The 15,281-nt window shown below is 39.6% G+C and overlaps 1 protein-coding gene across 1 annotated transcript; it reads left to right on the forward strand.

Moving 5' to 3' along the window:
- Positions 1-13,069: 13,069 nt before the first annotated feature.
- Positions 13,070-14,654, forward strand: LOC106377253 (peptidyl-prolyl cis-trans isomerase CYP19-4). Its single transcript, XM_013817450.3, has 6 exons — positions 13,070-13,321; positions 13,500-13,569; positions 13,679-13,726; positions 13,830-13,853; positions 14,006-14,188; positions 14,280-14,654. Exons 1-6 carry the CDS (start codon positions 13,256-13,258, stop codon positions 14,492-14,494), a joined length of 606 nt encoding a protein of 201 aa, XP_013672904.1. The 5' UTR covers positions 13,070-13,255; the 3' UTR covers positions 14,495-14,654.
- Positions 14,655-15,281: the final 627 nt, after the last annotated feature.

Below are 15,281 nucleotides of genomic sequence, written 5' to 3' on the forward strand. Positions count from 1 at the left end.
GTAGAAGATCATATGGGTTTTGATTCTGGTAGAATAGTGGATAAACAGAGGTTAAAAATTTCTTTCATTGAGAAAATAGAAACACACGTCTAGAAAGAGCTTCTCAGTTCTCAACAGGATGAGGTGCAGTGCTCAACTCAGAAAGACCTATATATATACATAATACAATCTTAAAAGTTTTTGAGAAACTATGTTGTGGTGGTATAGTGATTTTCATTGGAAGAAAAGTTGTTATATTGGTCCAGGTAAGAGATTGTTTTTTTTTTTCTTATGCGAAGTTGCTAGTTTCACTTGTAATCAGGCGGCATGGATCTTTAACTCTCACGCAAAACACCCGGGCTTACATGTCATTGTTGTACCTGTCCACATGAGTATGATTAATCGGGCTTCGGTTTGGACACTCCTCATGTTTGTTTGTACGGGATTCAGTCGACTAGGTTGAAAGAACTCGAAATGGAATGACCAAAGACGTTTTATTAGACCGATTAAATGGGTTACAAGGGTGACTGGAGATCAAGGAAACAAGCCGGAGCTTTGAGGAGCAAACCGGGAGAGATACAAAGCGATTAGGAATGAATAGAGACTAAAAACCCTAGATCTAGCCGCTCAGTATATGTGTGTGTCCAGTCTTCCCTTCTTTATGTTCCCTTCTCCTCTTTTATAGGCTTCCTCTCCTTGATACCCTAATTTCGGTCCTCTCTGGGCCTTAGTTCGGGGAGCCGAGTATACGGGCCTGGGTGGAATTCCTCCGAGCCGGGTGCTTTTGGTCGGCTTTCCCAACGGCTAAAAGCACTTTAGGGCCGAGCTGACGACTCTACTCGCCGAGCCGGATGAATTAGGCCAGTTTGCTGGGTTAGGTCATGTTATTCGATGGGCCTTGTGGAGGGATGTAATCCATCTCCTACAATAAGTCCCCCCCAGTTCAATTGTGAGCGGCGTAGCGGTCTCAGTGAATTTGTGGGTCAGGTTCGTTCGGATAACAGGTTTTAGCGTGAGAAGCAGTCCTCCCCCCGTTGGTCGCGTGTTGTTTTTACTCGGAACCGATGAAGAGTGTCTTTTCTCATCTCTCTGGTCATTGCTTGACGCGTTTAGTCGCTCGAGTAGAGTCTATCATGACTTGCTTGCTTCTTTTGTCTTTGCGATGGGGGCAAGTTTTACTCGGGCGACATATTACTTCGGGTGAAATGATGGGGCCGGTTTCGCTGTTCGGTCGGGAATCGGTTTAAATCAAAATTGGAGATTGATTCCGGTTTGCCTATCCAATCGGAAGCCGGTTTAAGCGCGAAACCGAACCATCGCAAGTAGGTTTATGAGCGTGTAGGCGGCCCTTGAGGCCCATTTAGGCCCTTCTAGACCTAATGATTGCGTTTGGGAAACGTGCCCTCGTTTTTACTATAAGTAAATCTTTCCCTTTCACTTTCGTCATTCTTCTCTGCAGACTCAAGTATTCCGCTTTCTCTCCCTTCTCTCTACTTTTACTTTCTCTCTCTAGATACGTCTTTCGTCGAGTAGAGTTGTTAGTCTAGCCCGCTGGTTTAGTCGTCCCCAGGGTTAGAAAGCATGTCTTCGAGAAGTCGATTATCGTGCGAGAAGAAGGGAAAAGGTATCGCTACTTCTCCGAGTCCGACTAGAGACGTGACAGCAAATGGTAGTCCGCTGGATGAGCTCGACCTGATTCATCGCGATGCTCTACGAGATACGGAGAACATGAGTCTATCCCAGCGTGTTTTAGTTGCCGATGCCCATAGGCAAATTCGTGAAGAAGGCGCGGATCGCATCAAAGTCGGGAGCAGCGACATGAACGGTAGCGGTTCTGAAGCATCTATCCAAGCCTCGAGAGCTTTGAGACAAGTTCGTCGGAGGGTTAGTTTCGACCAGATAGACTGCCGTCCCACGATTTATCATCGTGGCGGGATCTTCGAGGAGCTTTCTCCACTCCCGCCTAAATTACTGCGTGATCCGCGAGCTCAGTCGTGGGGGAATATGTTCGGTTCCTGCTCATCTCGCCACACTGTAAAGAATTTGTTAAGAGAGAGTGGTGGTGCCGGCGTTACCTACATCATCCCGTCTCCCGAGCAACGCCCTTGGTCGCCTCCGGTTGGCTACCAATGCGTGTACGAGTCCTACTTTGGTGAACACACGAAGCTCTGGTTTCTGATCCCTCGGTTGGTAACGTCGTACACGTTTCGTCGAGATATTGCTATTTCTCAACTGCTGAATGGATCATTGCGCATAGCCGTTATGTTGATGGTTATGGGGGCGGAGATGGATATCTCGATGAGCGTGAGGATGTTTGAGGAGATGACTTTCACGAAAGCAGAGCCAAACGGGATCTTCTCGGTAAAGATGCGTGCGAACTACAATGTCTTGACTGGCCACCCAAACAAGACGCAAGATTGGCAGCGTGCGTACTTTTACATCAAGTCCGACGAGCACGCCTTCAAAGAGCCACCCGGGGACGACGACCGCGTCTTATGAAATAAAGAACTTGGTAGAGATTTATCTGTTTGGTCGTGTTTTATTCGATGATTCTAACTCCCCCCTTTTTTGTATTCGCAGTTCGTCATCCGAATACGATCGCCTACCCAGACAATTTCTTCGAGAGTGCTCAAGCGATCGCGACGCACAGCCATCTTCGTTGGCCGGATCTGAGTTGAGAGTGGATACGTCGTCAACAAGCTAGGATCGCCAAAGGTTAGTTCTCTCGGATACCTTAGGTCGAAATATCATAGTTTCCGTACTAAGTCATTGTCTTGTTCTTCTCGTCGTAGTTGATTGGGAGTTGAGACTTCCTTGTGTTCTCGGTCCTCACAAATCATGTCTCTCCTTGTTTACTTGGAAGCAGCAGAAACTTCTCGACAAAGCCAGAGAAATGGAGGGAGTTCCGGATTTGATCGCTCTGCTGAAAGGGAAACTGCAGCTGCTTTCAAAGAAAACTCCCCCAGACGTTGTTCCGGAATCGACCAATTCTGAGGAAGCCGGGGCTTCCAAGGGAAGAGACTCCGTCACAGTCGACGAGGATGTCGGTGCAAAGCCCTCAGCTTCAAGTCCTAAAAGGAAGAAGAAGAGCAAGAAAGCGAAGAGGAGAGTCACCGATGAGGCTCCTGGTCCAGACGTTCCACTTGGAGAAACAGTTTCTCTCGGCGAGGCTTCTAAGGGCTCAAAAGCGAAGAAGAAAAAGGAAAGGAAGAAAAGGCCCCAAGAAGAGGCCACTTTTCTCGCTGATCACGATGATATGCCAAAAGAAGGAAAAGAAGCCACTCCAAAAGATCTCGTCGGGGCAGATCCGATTGAAGCGGTTCCTGAGGATCGTCCTAAAAAAAATGAAGAAGAGGTCGGTTGAAGCGGTACCGCGGCCAATTGCTGACGGAACCACTTCCGTCGACTCTGCGGGAAGAAAGAGTCTTTCTCCCGGAGCTCCCCTAGAGAAGAGAAGAAGAGTCGCAGCGTCAGAAGGCGGTTCTAGGAGCGAGTCTGCAGCGAGCGAGAGGTCTGCTCCTGACTCGGCGACGAGAAGAGGCGCTCGGTCCGAAGGTTCCCTTGCGAGGACAGGGGGGGGGGGCAAATTTCCAGACCGCGTTCAGTTTTCTTACGACGAGAAGAATCCATTGATTTTTAACCCCCTTCGATGCGCGGAGTTGACGCGACAGATCCGTGGTGGGACGAGGGAAATGCAACAGATAGGAGATCTCTACTTCAAATATGAATACGTTGATGCCGCCTTCACCAGAGCACGGGTAACGGTGCTATCCTTTATCCTTTTCTCCTTATTGAACGATTGGGTCGAGCCACCTCGAATAATCCTTATTTTGTCGTTTTGCAGAGTGACGGGAGCATGAACTTCCTCGTAGATAAGTACGACAGTACACTGAAGCAGACGATGATCCAGTTGGGATCTTCGAAGAAACTTGCTCAGGCGAGGCTGAAAGCCATCGAGAGAGTGAGGGATGAGCATAAGAAAGACAACGAGGAAACTGTTAAGGAGAAAGAGGTTCTCCGAGTAAATTTCGAAGAGCTCAAAGGTAAGCTCAAATCTGATAGGGCAGCGAAGAAAGAGCTTGCCCGAGAGAAACTTGTCTGGAGCAGGCCGCCGCGACTCTCGAGAAGGAAAAGGCTGAGCTTCTCGAAGAGAGGGACGCCGCGGTGTCAAAGCTGATCAAAGAGAGGCAGCGCCTGAAGGACTCGCGAAACTTGGAGGTTACTCATGAAAGGGAAAGGGTTCAGGCCGCTATGACCGATAAGGCGGATCGTTGCTTTGGTCGCGTGCGCGACTACTTTACTCGTTTAGACGCCTTTGGAAAGGCGAAGAATTTATACGGGCAAGCCTCGGTAACGAGGAAATGCCTCGAGATGATAAGGGACAGCGGGACGGAGATCCCGCAAGAGATGATCGATGTCTTTGCCGAGCAGGAGAAGCTCCATATGGCCGCGGCTATAGAACTTCGCGTGGATCCGCTGTCTGACAGCGATCTTACTCTTTCTCCGCTATTTTTTCCTTCTCGCTTCGTTGAGGACAGGTTTCGAGCACCGTTTGACCCGTACGGATCGAACGCTGATCTGATCAGACCGGAGATGGCTTCTCAACTCATTGCCTCCCGTGAGATCACCGGGGAACCGTCTTAAGAGCCGATGGTTGATATCGCGTTGGCCCCGACAGAACACGCTGAGGTTCCGGGGGAGGATACATTCGTGGAGTGCCCAGAGAAGGATAACCTCGAGGGGAGGCCTGAGAAGGACAACCCCAAAACAGATGGTATCGTAGTCCGAGAAGAAGGCACTGAAGGTCCTGTTCTAGTCTCGGATACTTCCTCCGAGGAAGGAGAGGATGATGAGGGAGAGGGTGATCGAGCTGAGAAGACGTCCTCGCCAAAATTCAATGAGGAAGAGACGAACAACAAAGTCGAGAAAAGAAGCATCTCAAGCGTCCCGTCTTCTAATGCAGACCTTCTCGTTCCTACTTCTTCTCAAGTGGAGGGCCCGAGTGCTTCCGTTAGCGAAGACCCTATGGACCCTCCTGCTTCGAGTGTGCTGAACGGGGACGACGAGGACCCTGCTGCTTGACCCTCCACCGCTGATGTTGTATTATTTAACTTTTTGTGTTTTCTGTTGAAACGCGTTTGTGGTCTTGATAGACCCTTTTGTTGTATGGTTAAATACATTTTTACCTTGTCGGCGAGTTGTTGTTTTAAGCAAACTTTAAGTTCGTGCGTTTGTTGTTTTTTATCCGTATCAGCGATGTTTTTAAGTAAATCTCAACTCGCCTAAAAGTTTCGCAGCGTGTTCGCTTAGAAACGATGGGTGCTTGATCTTTGACTTTCGCAAATAGATAGCAAAACAAGCCGCTAAGGGACTTTGGTCAGTTCTTGTCGCGTTACGGTCGAGATAACGTCTAAGTGCACCATTCTATTTCGAAGACAAGAGACTGATTCTAAGAGTGGAAGGTTCTTTTATCTGTTTTTCCAGTGACAGTCGGGTATTTGGGTAGCTAGTCCGTTACTCGACAGTCGAAAAAATGTAAAGATTTCGCTCTTTTTGGTCGGTCAATGCTACTGGGGCATAGATGACTCGCGACCGTTGGGTCCTTCAGCTAAGTGTCTGATCAGGGCATAGCTGAGTAGTGGAATGTGAGTGTCTGCATACCTCCTGTTGGCGGTACGGGAATCGTCTGATGCGATGACCGTCCTACGACGGGCGGGGTTCATCGATCGTCATTTTACTCGATTGAGATTGAATCAAAGAACAAGGTTTTGACTTTGGTGTTATTACAAGGGATTGTTTGTACGGAATTCAGTCGACTAGGTTGAAAGAACTCGAAATGGGATGACTAAAGACGTTTTATTAGACCGATTAAATGGGTTACAAGGGTGACAGGAGATCAAGGAAACAAGCCGGAGCTTCGAGGAGCAAACCGGAAGAGATACAGAGCGATTAGGAATGAATAGAGACTAAAAACCCTAGATCTAGCCGCTCAGTATATGTGTGTGTCCAGTCCTCCCTTCTTTATGTTCCCTTCTCCTCCTTTATAGGCTTTCTCTCCTTGATGCCCTAATTTCGGTCATCTCTGGGCCTTAGTTCGGGGAGCCGAGTATACGGGCCTGGGAGGAATTCCTCCGAACCGGGTGCTTTTGGTCGGCTTTCCCAACGGTTAAAAGCACTCTAGGGCCGAGCTGACGACTCTACTCGCCGAGCCGGATGAATTAGGCCAGCTTTCTAGGCTAGGTCCTGTTATTCGATGGGCCTTGTGGAGGGACATCCATCTCCTACAATGTTTAATCAAAACAAAACTTTTGAGAAGGGAAAATGTATTTTTCGAAAGTTCTCCAACGTCTACGGCGAGTGGATTATCATAAAGTGATGTTTGAAGGAGGGACCTTCTCTGGTGATGGAAATTCATATATGTCGTATGCTGGTGGTTTATAACTAAGAATCCAAAGAGATAAGGTTAGCGTTCTAACTTTAAGGACCCAGTCCACCATTTAGTGGGTCTGTTTATTCGCTATTATAGTCCTAACACCAAGAGTTAGGAAATGTGCTTTTCCTAGATGATAATAATATATCTCACAGTTACCAAACAAAACAAGTAGGGGTATCGAACTTGTAATTAGTGTAAACTCAAACATTACGATTTTAAGCACACATGTAAACGGCGAGATATAGCACATAATGGATGGAAGATATATATGTACGTAAGCAGAGAGTAAGAAATGTGAACGAGACTCAAAAAAGTTCAAAACTCTATACATTTCCAATTGCCAAATGCGTTCCCCAGGAGTCGATTCCAATAAAAAGCTATTCGATTTGACCCTTACTTTTCTCTTTTATATTTTTTCTTAAAGGCAGTTTATTTTGTTTTTAGACAATTATTATTTGTAGTAGTAATACTTCTCTACTTTCTAATGAATTAAAAATATTATATACAAAATGAAATGAATAAATCTCACTATATTCCATCTTTTTGAATACGCAAATGTGTTTTTCTTTCTTCTTAAAAGTAGAATCTATAGAAGATATTATTTCTGAGGATCAACCTCTTTAAGTTTTAGTAGTACACCTCCAAAAATATTTTAGCACATTAAACTTCTTCATAACCGATTGTTCTGCCACCGCATATATGACATATTTATTGATGTTTTGCATCTCTTTAGACCTGGCTAGAAGTTATGCTACTGTCACTTTTATTATCAAACTAGGCTAAGACCCGCGCAAAACATTATATATATAAATTGTTTTATATATTATATGTTTATAACATATTTTGAAATAATAAATATATATTGAATAATTAAAAAGTCATTATCTACTACTTATATAATTAAATTGGTGCAAACATATAAATAAATTTTATAAATCGAAAAAATATTTTTTCTATTTGATATGATATATAATTAAATTTAAATGATAGTAACATATATATGGTATATTTTAATATAAATATTTATTAGATGATGCTTTTTACTCATATTTTTTTTTATTATTTGTATCTGTTATAACAAAAAGTCTAAATTAGTGATAACAAAATTTTCACTGTGGGATTAATGGTTTAAGTAATTTATAATATTTAAAAAATTAAGTTGTCAATATTTTTTTCAGATTGTTTATCAAAAAAATGTTCACAGTAAATTTCAAAATTAAGATATTTATATATTTTTATATGGCATATAGTTTAATTTAAAATGATACATATATTTATATATCTTTTATTTTTGATATTTATTAAATGAGACTTTCAACTTATATTATTTTTTAATTATTTGTATCATGTCATAACAAAAGTTTTAAATCATAGATCACAAAATTTGAATGTGAAACTTTTAACAGTTTTAATAATTTATACTCGTTTTTAAAAATTCAAAATATAATACATAAATAATTTTTTAAATTTTTATTATATAGTTACTATGATTGTTTAATTTATTTTAATAGATTAAAATTAAACAAATATAATTATAATACACACTTATTTTTATCAAATCTTTATTATTCAAAATCATTAATTGTCATATATACTTTAGCCACATTAGGCAATTCCGTAATCTTATTTAAGGAAATAATGAAGCATATTTAATAATTTATTTATTGTGGTTTAATAAAAAGCTTATTATATATTTAGATGGATCAACCTATTTCTCTAAGGATTCTAAGAATCATTATAGTGTTGACATTTGGTTACAAACAAATGTTGCAATGCTTTCAAATAATATATATGGGATACTCTATCCGTTTCTGAATAAGTGTCACTTTGACACTTTTCACACAGACTAAAAAAATAGTAGAAATATATGTAAGTTGTTATTAATTATATTTTTCTGACCAATAGTATTTGAGATAAATAAAATTATTTATGAAACCAATGCAATTTGCAATTAATTTTCAGATGAAAGTAAGTATAATTTGCATTGGAATTGTAAAGTGACACTTTTTTGTAACAAAAAAAAAAGATAGAATGACACTTATTATGAAACAGAGGGAGTAAATAAATTTCAACATCAAAAATGATTTTAATGTTTAGATTTTTAACAGCATGTTTAACGTAAGACATAGGATTGTGTTTAGACATTTTTTTTTGTTATCTTGGGAGTATCGATATTAATTTTTTATTTATTTATTTATTATCTGTAAGTACCATCTATTAGATAATTCAGAACGTTCTTTCATTTCAAAATAATAAATTTATAGCTCTACTCAATACAAAATAAAATTCAAGGTTCGAAACTATTTTTTTTTTTTTGATAACTCTGGTATCTGGGCAGCCACATTCCCAACTATCCCTTCGAAAGGGGTCCAGCGCCCCAACGGAAGGGATGTTAAATTTGTTGTGGCCAATGCTCGAACCCGGATGGCGGGCAGTACATCTGTACCTCCTTTACCACGAAACTACGAGCGTTTGGTTTTTCCAAACTATTCTTCCACCTAGTTATTCTGTTTCTAGTGAATATGTTAGTGTATATGTCTCTACAGTGAAGACCTTAATGTAAATATTGAACTTTTACTGCAAGGTAGAGTGAACAAATTGGAGCCCATCTTCCTGGCTCAAAAATATTTTCTCCCCATCTCTCTAAATATCTAAATCCAGTTTCAGCTTCTTATGCCGGTTTTTGTAGCACTGGAACTATGCTCTTTTGTTACGTCTATTCTATTTCGTCACCGACATTATATTTTGTCTGGTTTTGTAAGACTAAGCAATGACTTCGTTGGTTTAGATCGTGTATTTGAAACAGCGCTCTGGCTCTCCTCTGCTTTGACTATCGATAATACTTTATTTAGAATTTCTTTTTGTAGTTGTTCGAACTTGATGCATGTTGCTTGTTGAGAAGTGATTTTGCATTTGGAGTTTTCATATTTTGCTTCCCATGTTTGAGTTTTGACTTTAGGAATTGGTCTCTTTGTGCGGTGGTTGTCTAGCTCCTTGTCCTGGTGACCACTCTTGTTTTGTATTGCTCGGTGGCTTTGTCAAAGCTGGTGTTTGGATGTAACTTCTTCAGCTCCGTTTTTCTCATTCGTGGAATGTCTCTTTTGAAACAGATGTGATGTTATTTTTTTCAATTTCTTCTTTTTAGCCGTTGGTGGTCTTGACGGCCTTGATTTATCCACAATCAATGGTTCTTCTAGTTGCGGTTGTCAATAGCATTTTTGTGATGTGGGTCTGTCGTGGTGGTTTTTTGGTGCTTCCAAAGTTTGAACTGTAATAGTTCTTTCAAAAATTATTGGTCACCCGAACTATTATTGTGGCTTTGCAAAAAATAATTTCTGAGACGAGGATTAAACAAATTTGAGGTTCTATTCCATGTTTTAAATTTCTGTTTGGCCATGTCCTTCTTTGGTTTTTATTGTCTTCAGCTAGTATCACCTTGATTTCTTAAGGAAGTGAGTGTGACATTTAACTAAGTTTATAAGTAATTTTTCTTTGTTTCCTCAGTCTCCTACTGTGGAGTTTTAGTTTCAAGGAATATGATGTTTATCCGCATCCTTAGTTTCTCAATCTTTTGGGCAGTTTGAATTGATGTTGGTGTTTTTGTTGTAAATTAAAGTTGAAGTTTTAATGAAAATATTGTTAGAGAAAAAAAATGAAAAATATTTGTCACCAACGTGGATTGAATCGTGGAGTCGGGTTGGTGATCCCCTGGTTGAAACCCATTAGAGAATCATTACTAATAGGTGTGTTAAACTGAATCTCTACATAATATTATATTAATACTTTAAAATAATTTTTTTTTTTTACAACAAGAAATTACTAACTAAGAGACCACCGGATTGGAAAGCCAAGCCGGAGGTGATGAATCAACATATAACATTGCTGAAGGAGAACTCCTCACACCACGTGCAAGCTTGTCTGCCATTGTATTTTGTGCCCTTGGAATATGTCGAATCTTGAAATTAGGGAAGAAAGTCTTACTGCGGAAAAACTCCTCCATATGTGTAGCAAAAGCTGGTCATTCTTCAGGTGACGACACCATCTTCACCAGTTGAGAACAATCCGTCGCAAATACAACTTCTGTGAACTGCAGGGTCTTCATGCACTCCATCGCCCAAATCAAAGCTTCACATTCTGCATGTAAAGGTGACAAGCTTCGTCTTAGGTTCATTGCTCCCATCATAACATCATCTGAGTCCTTTGCACGACAGTACCAACTCTGTCCAGTGAAGGCATCTTGCTCCCTCCAAGCCCCATCAACATAGCATACTCTTGTGCCCAGAGAATGCATGTTTGTGTCTGGCTGCAGATGTTCATGATTTTGTTGTACCAATAATTGTGCTTCAGCCCAAAGTGTTCCTTCAACCTCTGCTTTACGCAATATATCCTGAGGATTCTCATTCCTATTCTGATAATTTTTTTCATTTCTATTTTTCCAAATATACCACATAATCCATAGAAAACAATCGGAATCAATTCCTTTCGGAACTCTCCAGAACAGGTAATCTCGATTGGTAAAACCCGAGGAGGATGGAAAAATTCTGGAAGGAGAAGGAATCCTAGGTAAGGCATAAGTTTGTAATGCTGGTGGACATTCAAAAAGGACAGGTTATATCGTTTCCTCCTCCGCTCCACATAAACTACATCGTGGATCACAATTTATGCCACGTGCCCTGAGAACCTTTGCAACCGGTAGGATTCCAGATAATACTTTCCAAACGAAATGCCTTAGTTTCGGAGAACATATAAGTTTCCATGAAAACGCTAGTAATGGTTTAACATTCGGTCCATGAAGTTGAATCCGTGGTCCCGTATCTGGATATAATGATTCTGTTCGAAACCCCCATTTAACTGTATACTTCCCAGATTCAGTAAACATCCAACCATAAGAATCTGTCCGATGTATCCTACTAACTGCCAAAGCACGAATGATCTTTACATCATCAGGATGAAAAAATCCATTGAGCAGATCTACATTCCAAGAGCGATCAATCAGATCGATAAGATCCTCCACCTTAAGAGATTGATCTAAAAAATGTGATTGAGTTTTTGGTGTTGCTGACCTCGGGCGAGGAGCAGGAATCCAGGGGTCATTCCATACGGAAATTGATTGCCCATTACCTACTCTTTTGATTAGCCCTTTTTTAACCAGAGATCTAGTCGAACAGATGTTTCTCCATCCATAAGAAGATGAATAAGATATGTGTTCTCCAGAGGATGAGTATGACGGAAATATCTACCTTTGAAAACCTTTGAGAATAGGCAGTCCGGTTTATCTATCAAACACCATAATTGTTTTGCCAAGAGAGCTGTATTAAAATCTTGAAGATCCCTAAAGTTTAGACCTCTCTCTTCCTTATGTATACAGACTTTGTCCCATGAGTGCCAATGGATTCTTTTTACAATTAAAATTTATTGCGTTAAAACTAGTTTAACCATTTAAGTAAGGGTAAGTGGCTTTTAGAATAAAAAGAAATGAAAAAACTAATTGTCTTTATAAAGGATTACAACTACTTTTCAAATGTCAAAAGATAACGCAGAGATGTTTTATATATAATAAGGCTACTTTTTTTTAACAAATGTAATGACTCCTTTTTATGTGTACTTGAGTGGGAAGGCTCCAACGATTGCGGATGAAAGGCTATGGATCAAAAATGTAGTTGTAAGAAATTTGTAAATACTCCAAAAACATGTTGTTTTGACACAATTAATGATTTAATAAAAATGGGAATATGACGAACGATGATTATGTTTAGTAGAGAGAAGCGGAACTTTTGAGTGGTGTGTTGTCGTCTTAGTGACACCACCACGACAATGTTGTGTTAATTGGTCAACTCTGGTGACCTACCTTTTTGGTGTCTTTCTGGTAACGAGTCAAAATCGACAACTTTAAGAAATTGGAAACCGAACAATTACGTTTTGTGAATTTGGAAAAGATTTGTAAAACCATCGTTTCAGTATCATAGTTCAAATACAACAAGCTGTGATAGAGGCGTCTGAGAAGAAGGAAAATCCCCAGTCAAACAACCAAAAAGAAAGGAATGAAGTGCATCAACCAAAATATGATTTATTAATAGTAGATAAAAATATGATCTTAAATTAATAGATTAGATGTCATGTAGATGCATCTTGTACTACTGGTTAATCAATTTTAGTGTTAGCATGATAGTACAATTTTTGGGGGTTGCACGGTATCATATGATAGTAGAATTGAAAACAGATAATATCTCCTTACATGTGAAGTTCAACACACACGGACACGGCTATGATAAGATCAAGTAACTCTACATATATAAGATTTGCAACAATGCATTCTGAATTGGATTGCTTTTAATTGGTAAAGAAGAAATATGGATACGCTTTGATTTCCGAATGAGATAAAATGTATTCATCTACGTTTCATATTTACCTCGTTTTTTTTTCTGTTTTCATTTCACGTGATTTCTAGTACTTGTGCTAACATTTTTTACCGAAAGACCTCGAAAGTAACTTTCTAAATTTTCTACATATAAACGATATGTACGTATTGATCTCAAATAGATAAAAAAAACGCTGACATTCCTAGTAAAACAGTTAACAAAGGGAATATGGTTGGACCGTCTTAAAAAAAAAAATGGTTGGACCGTCTTAAAACCTTCGTTTTTCTCCTGCGAATGTTGCAGCCATGCCTTCCTTGGAGCTCTTGGAATGTAAACCCAATTCGAAGCCCAATAAAAGTCCGGCGTATTTTAGCATTTTATCAACAGGGCCCATCAAACAACAGAAGCATAAGCGTTCTTCCTTCCAGGGATCTGCTACTCTTTCACACACAGTGTCTCGATTGAAAAGAAAGCGATCACGACGATGGCGAGATCAACCTCTATTCTCTTCCTCACGCTACTCCTTTTCGCTGCTCTGGCTTTAATCCAGGTAAATTGTTATATCCTCCCGATTCTGGATCTAGTCAACGTTTCGTGAAATTGAATCTAAACCACCATGATCCAGATCCACAATCTATAGTTTTCAGCTGTGTATTGCGCTAGTTGAAGCTAATCAAACGCATCCTTGTGAAAGTTATGAACGATTTGTGATTTGGTGTGTTTATTAGGCAAAGGAAGATTTGAAGGAGATCACTCACAAAGTTTACTTCGATGTAGAGATTGACGGCAAAGAAGCTGGTATGAATATGGTCTTTTGTGAAAATGTTCTTTAATGTTTACTTCTTTTTGTTTCCTCTGATCTTGATTTCTTTAGATGTTTGATTCTCTGATTACTGTTATGTTGCAGGTCGAGTTGTTATTGGCCTTTTCGGCAAGACTGTTCCCAAAACTGCAGGTATAATTAATTACAAGTGTTTTGAGCATGACTCCAGACCCTTTTTTTTTATTTTTTAATCCAAGAGAGTAATCCATGAATTTGTGTGTTTCCCTTGTTGCAGAAAATTTCAGAGCTCTTTGCACTGGTAAGCTACTGCTGATTATATTCTTTATTACAAGTCGGACAACGAGTGTACCATTTCTGATCATACTTGGGAATTTGTTTTGTACAATGTATGAGTTGTATGTTGTTCATGATCTTGGTGCCATGTTGTGAAAAAATTTCTATGGGATACAGGGGAGAAAGGTGTTGGGAAGAGCGGGAAGCCACTACACTACAAGGGGAGCAAGTTCCATAGAATCATTCCTAGTTTTATGATCCAGGGAGGTGACTTCACACACGGGAACGGTATGGGTGGAGAATCCATCTACGGTCAGAAGTTTGCTGATGAGAACTTCAAGCTCAAGCATACCGGACCAGGTGATTGTTATTTATTTGCCTCAAGCCAACTTTAGCAAGTGTGTGTCATAATAAACTGACATGAAAGGTTTAAAATGTGAATGGAAAATAGGTTTGCTTTCGATGGCAAACTCTGGAGAGGACACAAACGGTTCGCAGTTTTTCATCACGACGGTGACAACAAGCTGGTTAGATGGAAGGCATGTGGTGTTTGGGAAAGTGGTACAAGGAATGGATGTTGTCTACAAGATTGAAGCTGAGGGGAAGCAAAGTGGAACTCCTAAGAGCAAAGTTGTTATTGCAGACAGTGGAGAGCTTCCTCTCTAAACCCTAAGCACTTGTTCTTCTTCTTCTTCTTCATGAAGAGAATTATGGGGTTTTTAAGTTGTCTTGTATTATAAACACTCCCGAATGTTATCCATCCGAACAAAATCACTTCAGTTTCAGCGCTTTTTTAATAATCATTTTCTAAATAGATTTTGTGACTTTTCGCTTGTGTTTTTGATGTGAGATTTATGTTTCTTCTTCTTCATGAAGAGAAGTAGGTTTTTAAGCTATGTACTTACTAAACACAATTGACAAACACAACTCTGAGTCACTAAAATATCAACTAGAACCTACTAACTTTCTTTAAATGTACTTTCACGATATTGGTAGTTTTTAGTCACACTAGTTTTTTTGGTCTGCGCTATGTAAAAATTGTGTACTATAAATATTTTTCCAGACATTTATCGTCACTATTTTAAATGATTTTATAATTTGGAACTAATAAACCGAAAATATCTACAACAATAAAGCATACAAAGATAGCTTGTTTTAAAATAATATTGTTATCTTGTAGCATTTGACCTTGATTTTCTATAATATTTCATGTTTTCAATTTTTCATACTACTTTTGAATAGTTTAAGTTGACTCATCTTATACATGTGAACCTGATAATAACAACTATTATAGGGTTGAATTAAATTATTTTTCTTGATATTGAGAGGAGTAGTAACTTTCATGTATTGTTTATAAACTTAACTAGAGTTTGACCCGCACATTTGTGCGGATATTTTTCATTTTATAAATATATAAATTTTGATATTATCATAAATTTTTTAAATATGTGAT

The sequence above is a fragment of the Brassica napus genome, chromosome C4, assembly GCF_020379485.1.
Source record: "Brassica napus cultivar Da-Ae chromosome C4, Da-Ae, whole genome shotgun sequence".
Classification (NCBI taxonomy): domain Eukaryota; kingdom Viridiplantae; phylum Streptophyta; class Magnoliopsida; order Brassicales; family Brassicaceae; genus Brassica; species Brassica napus.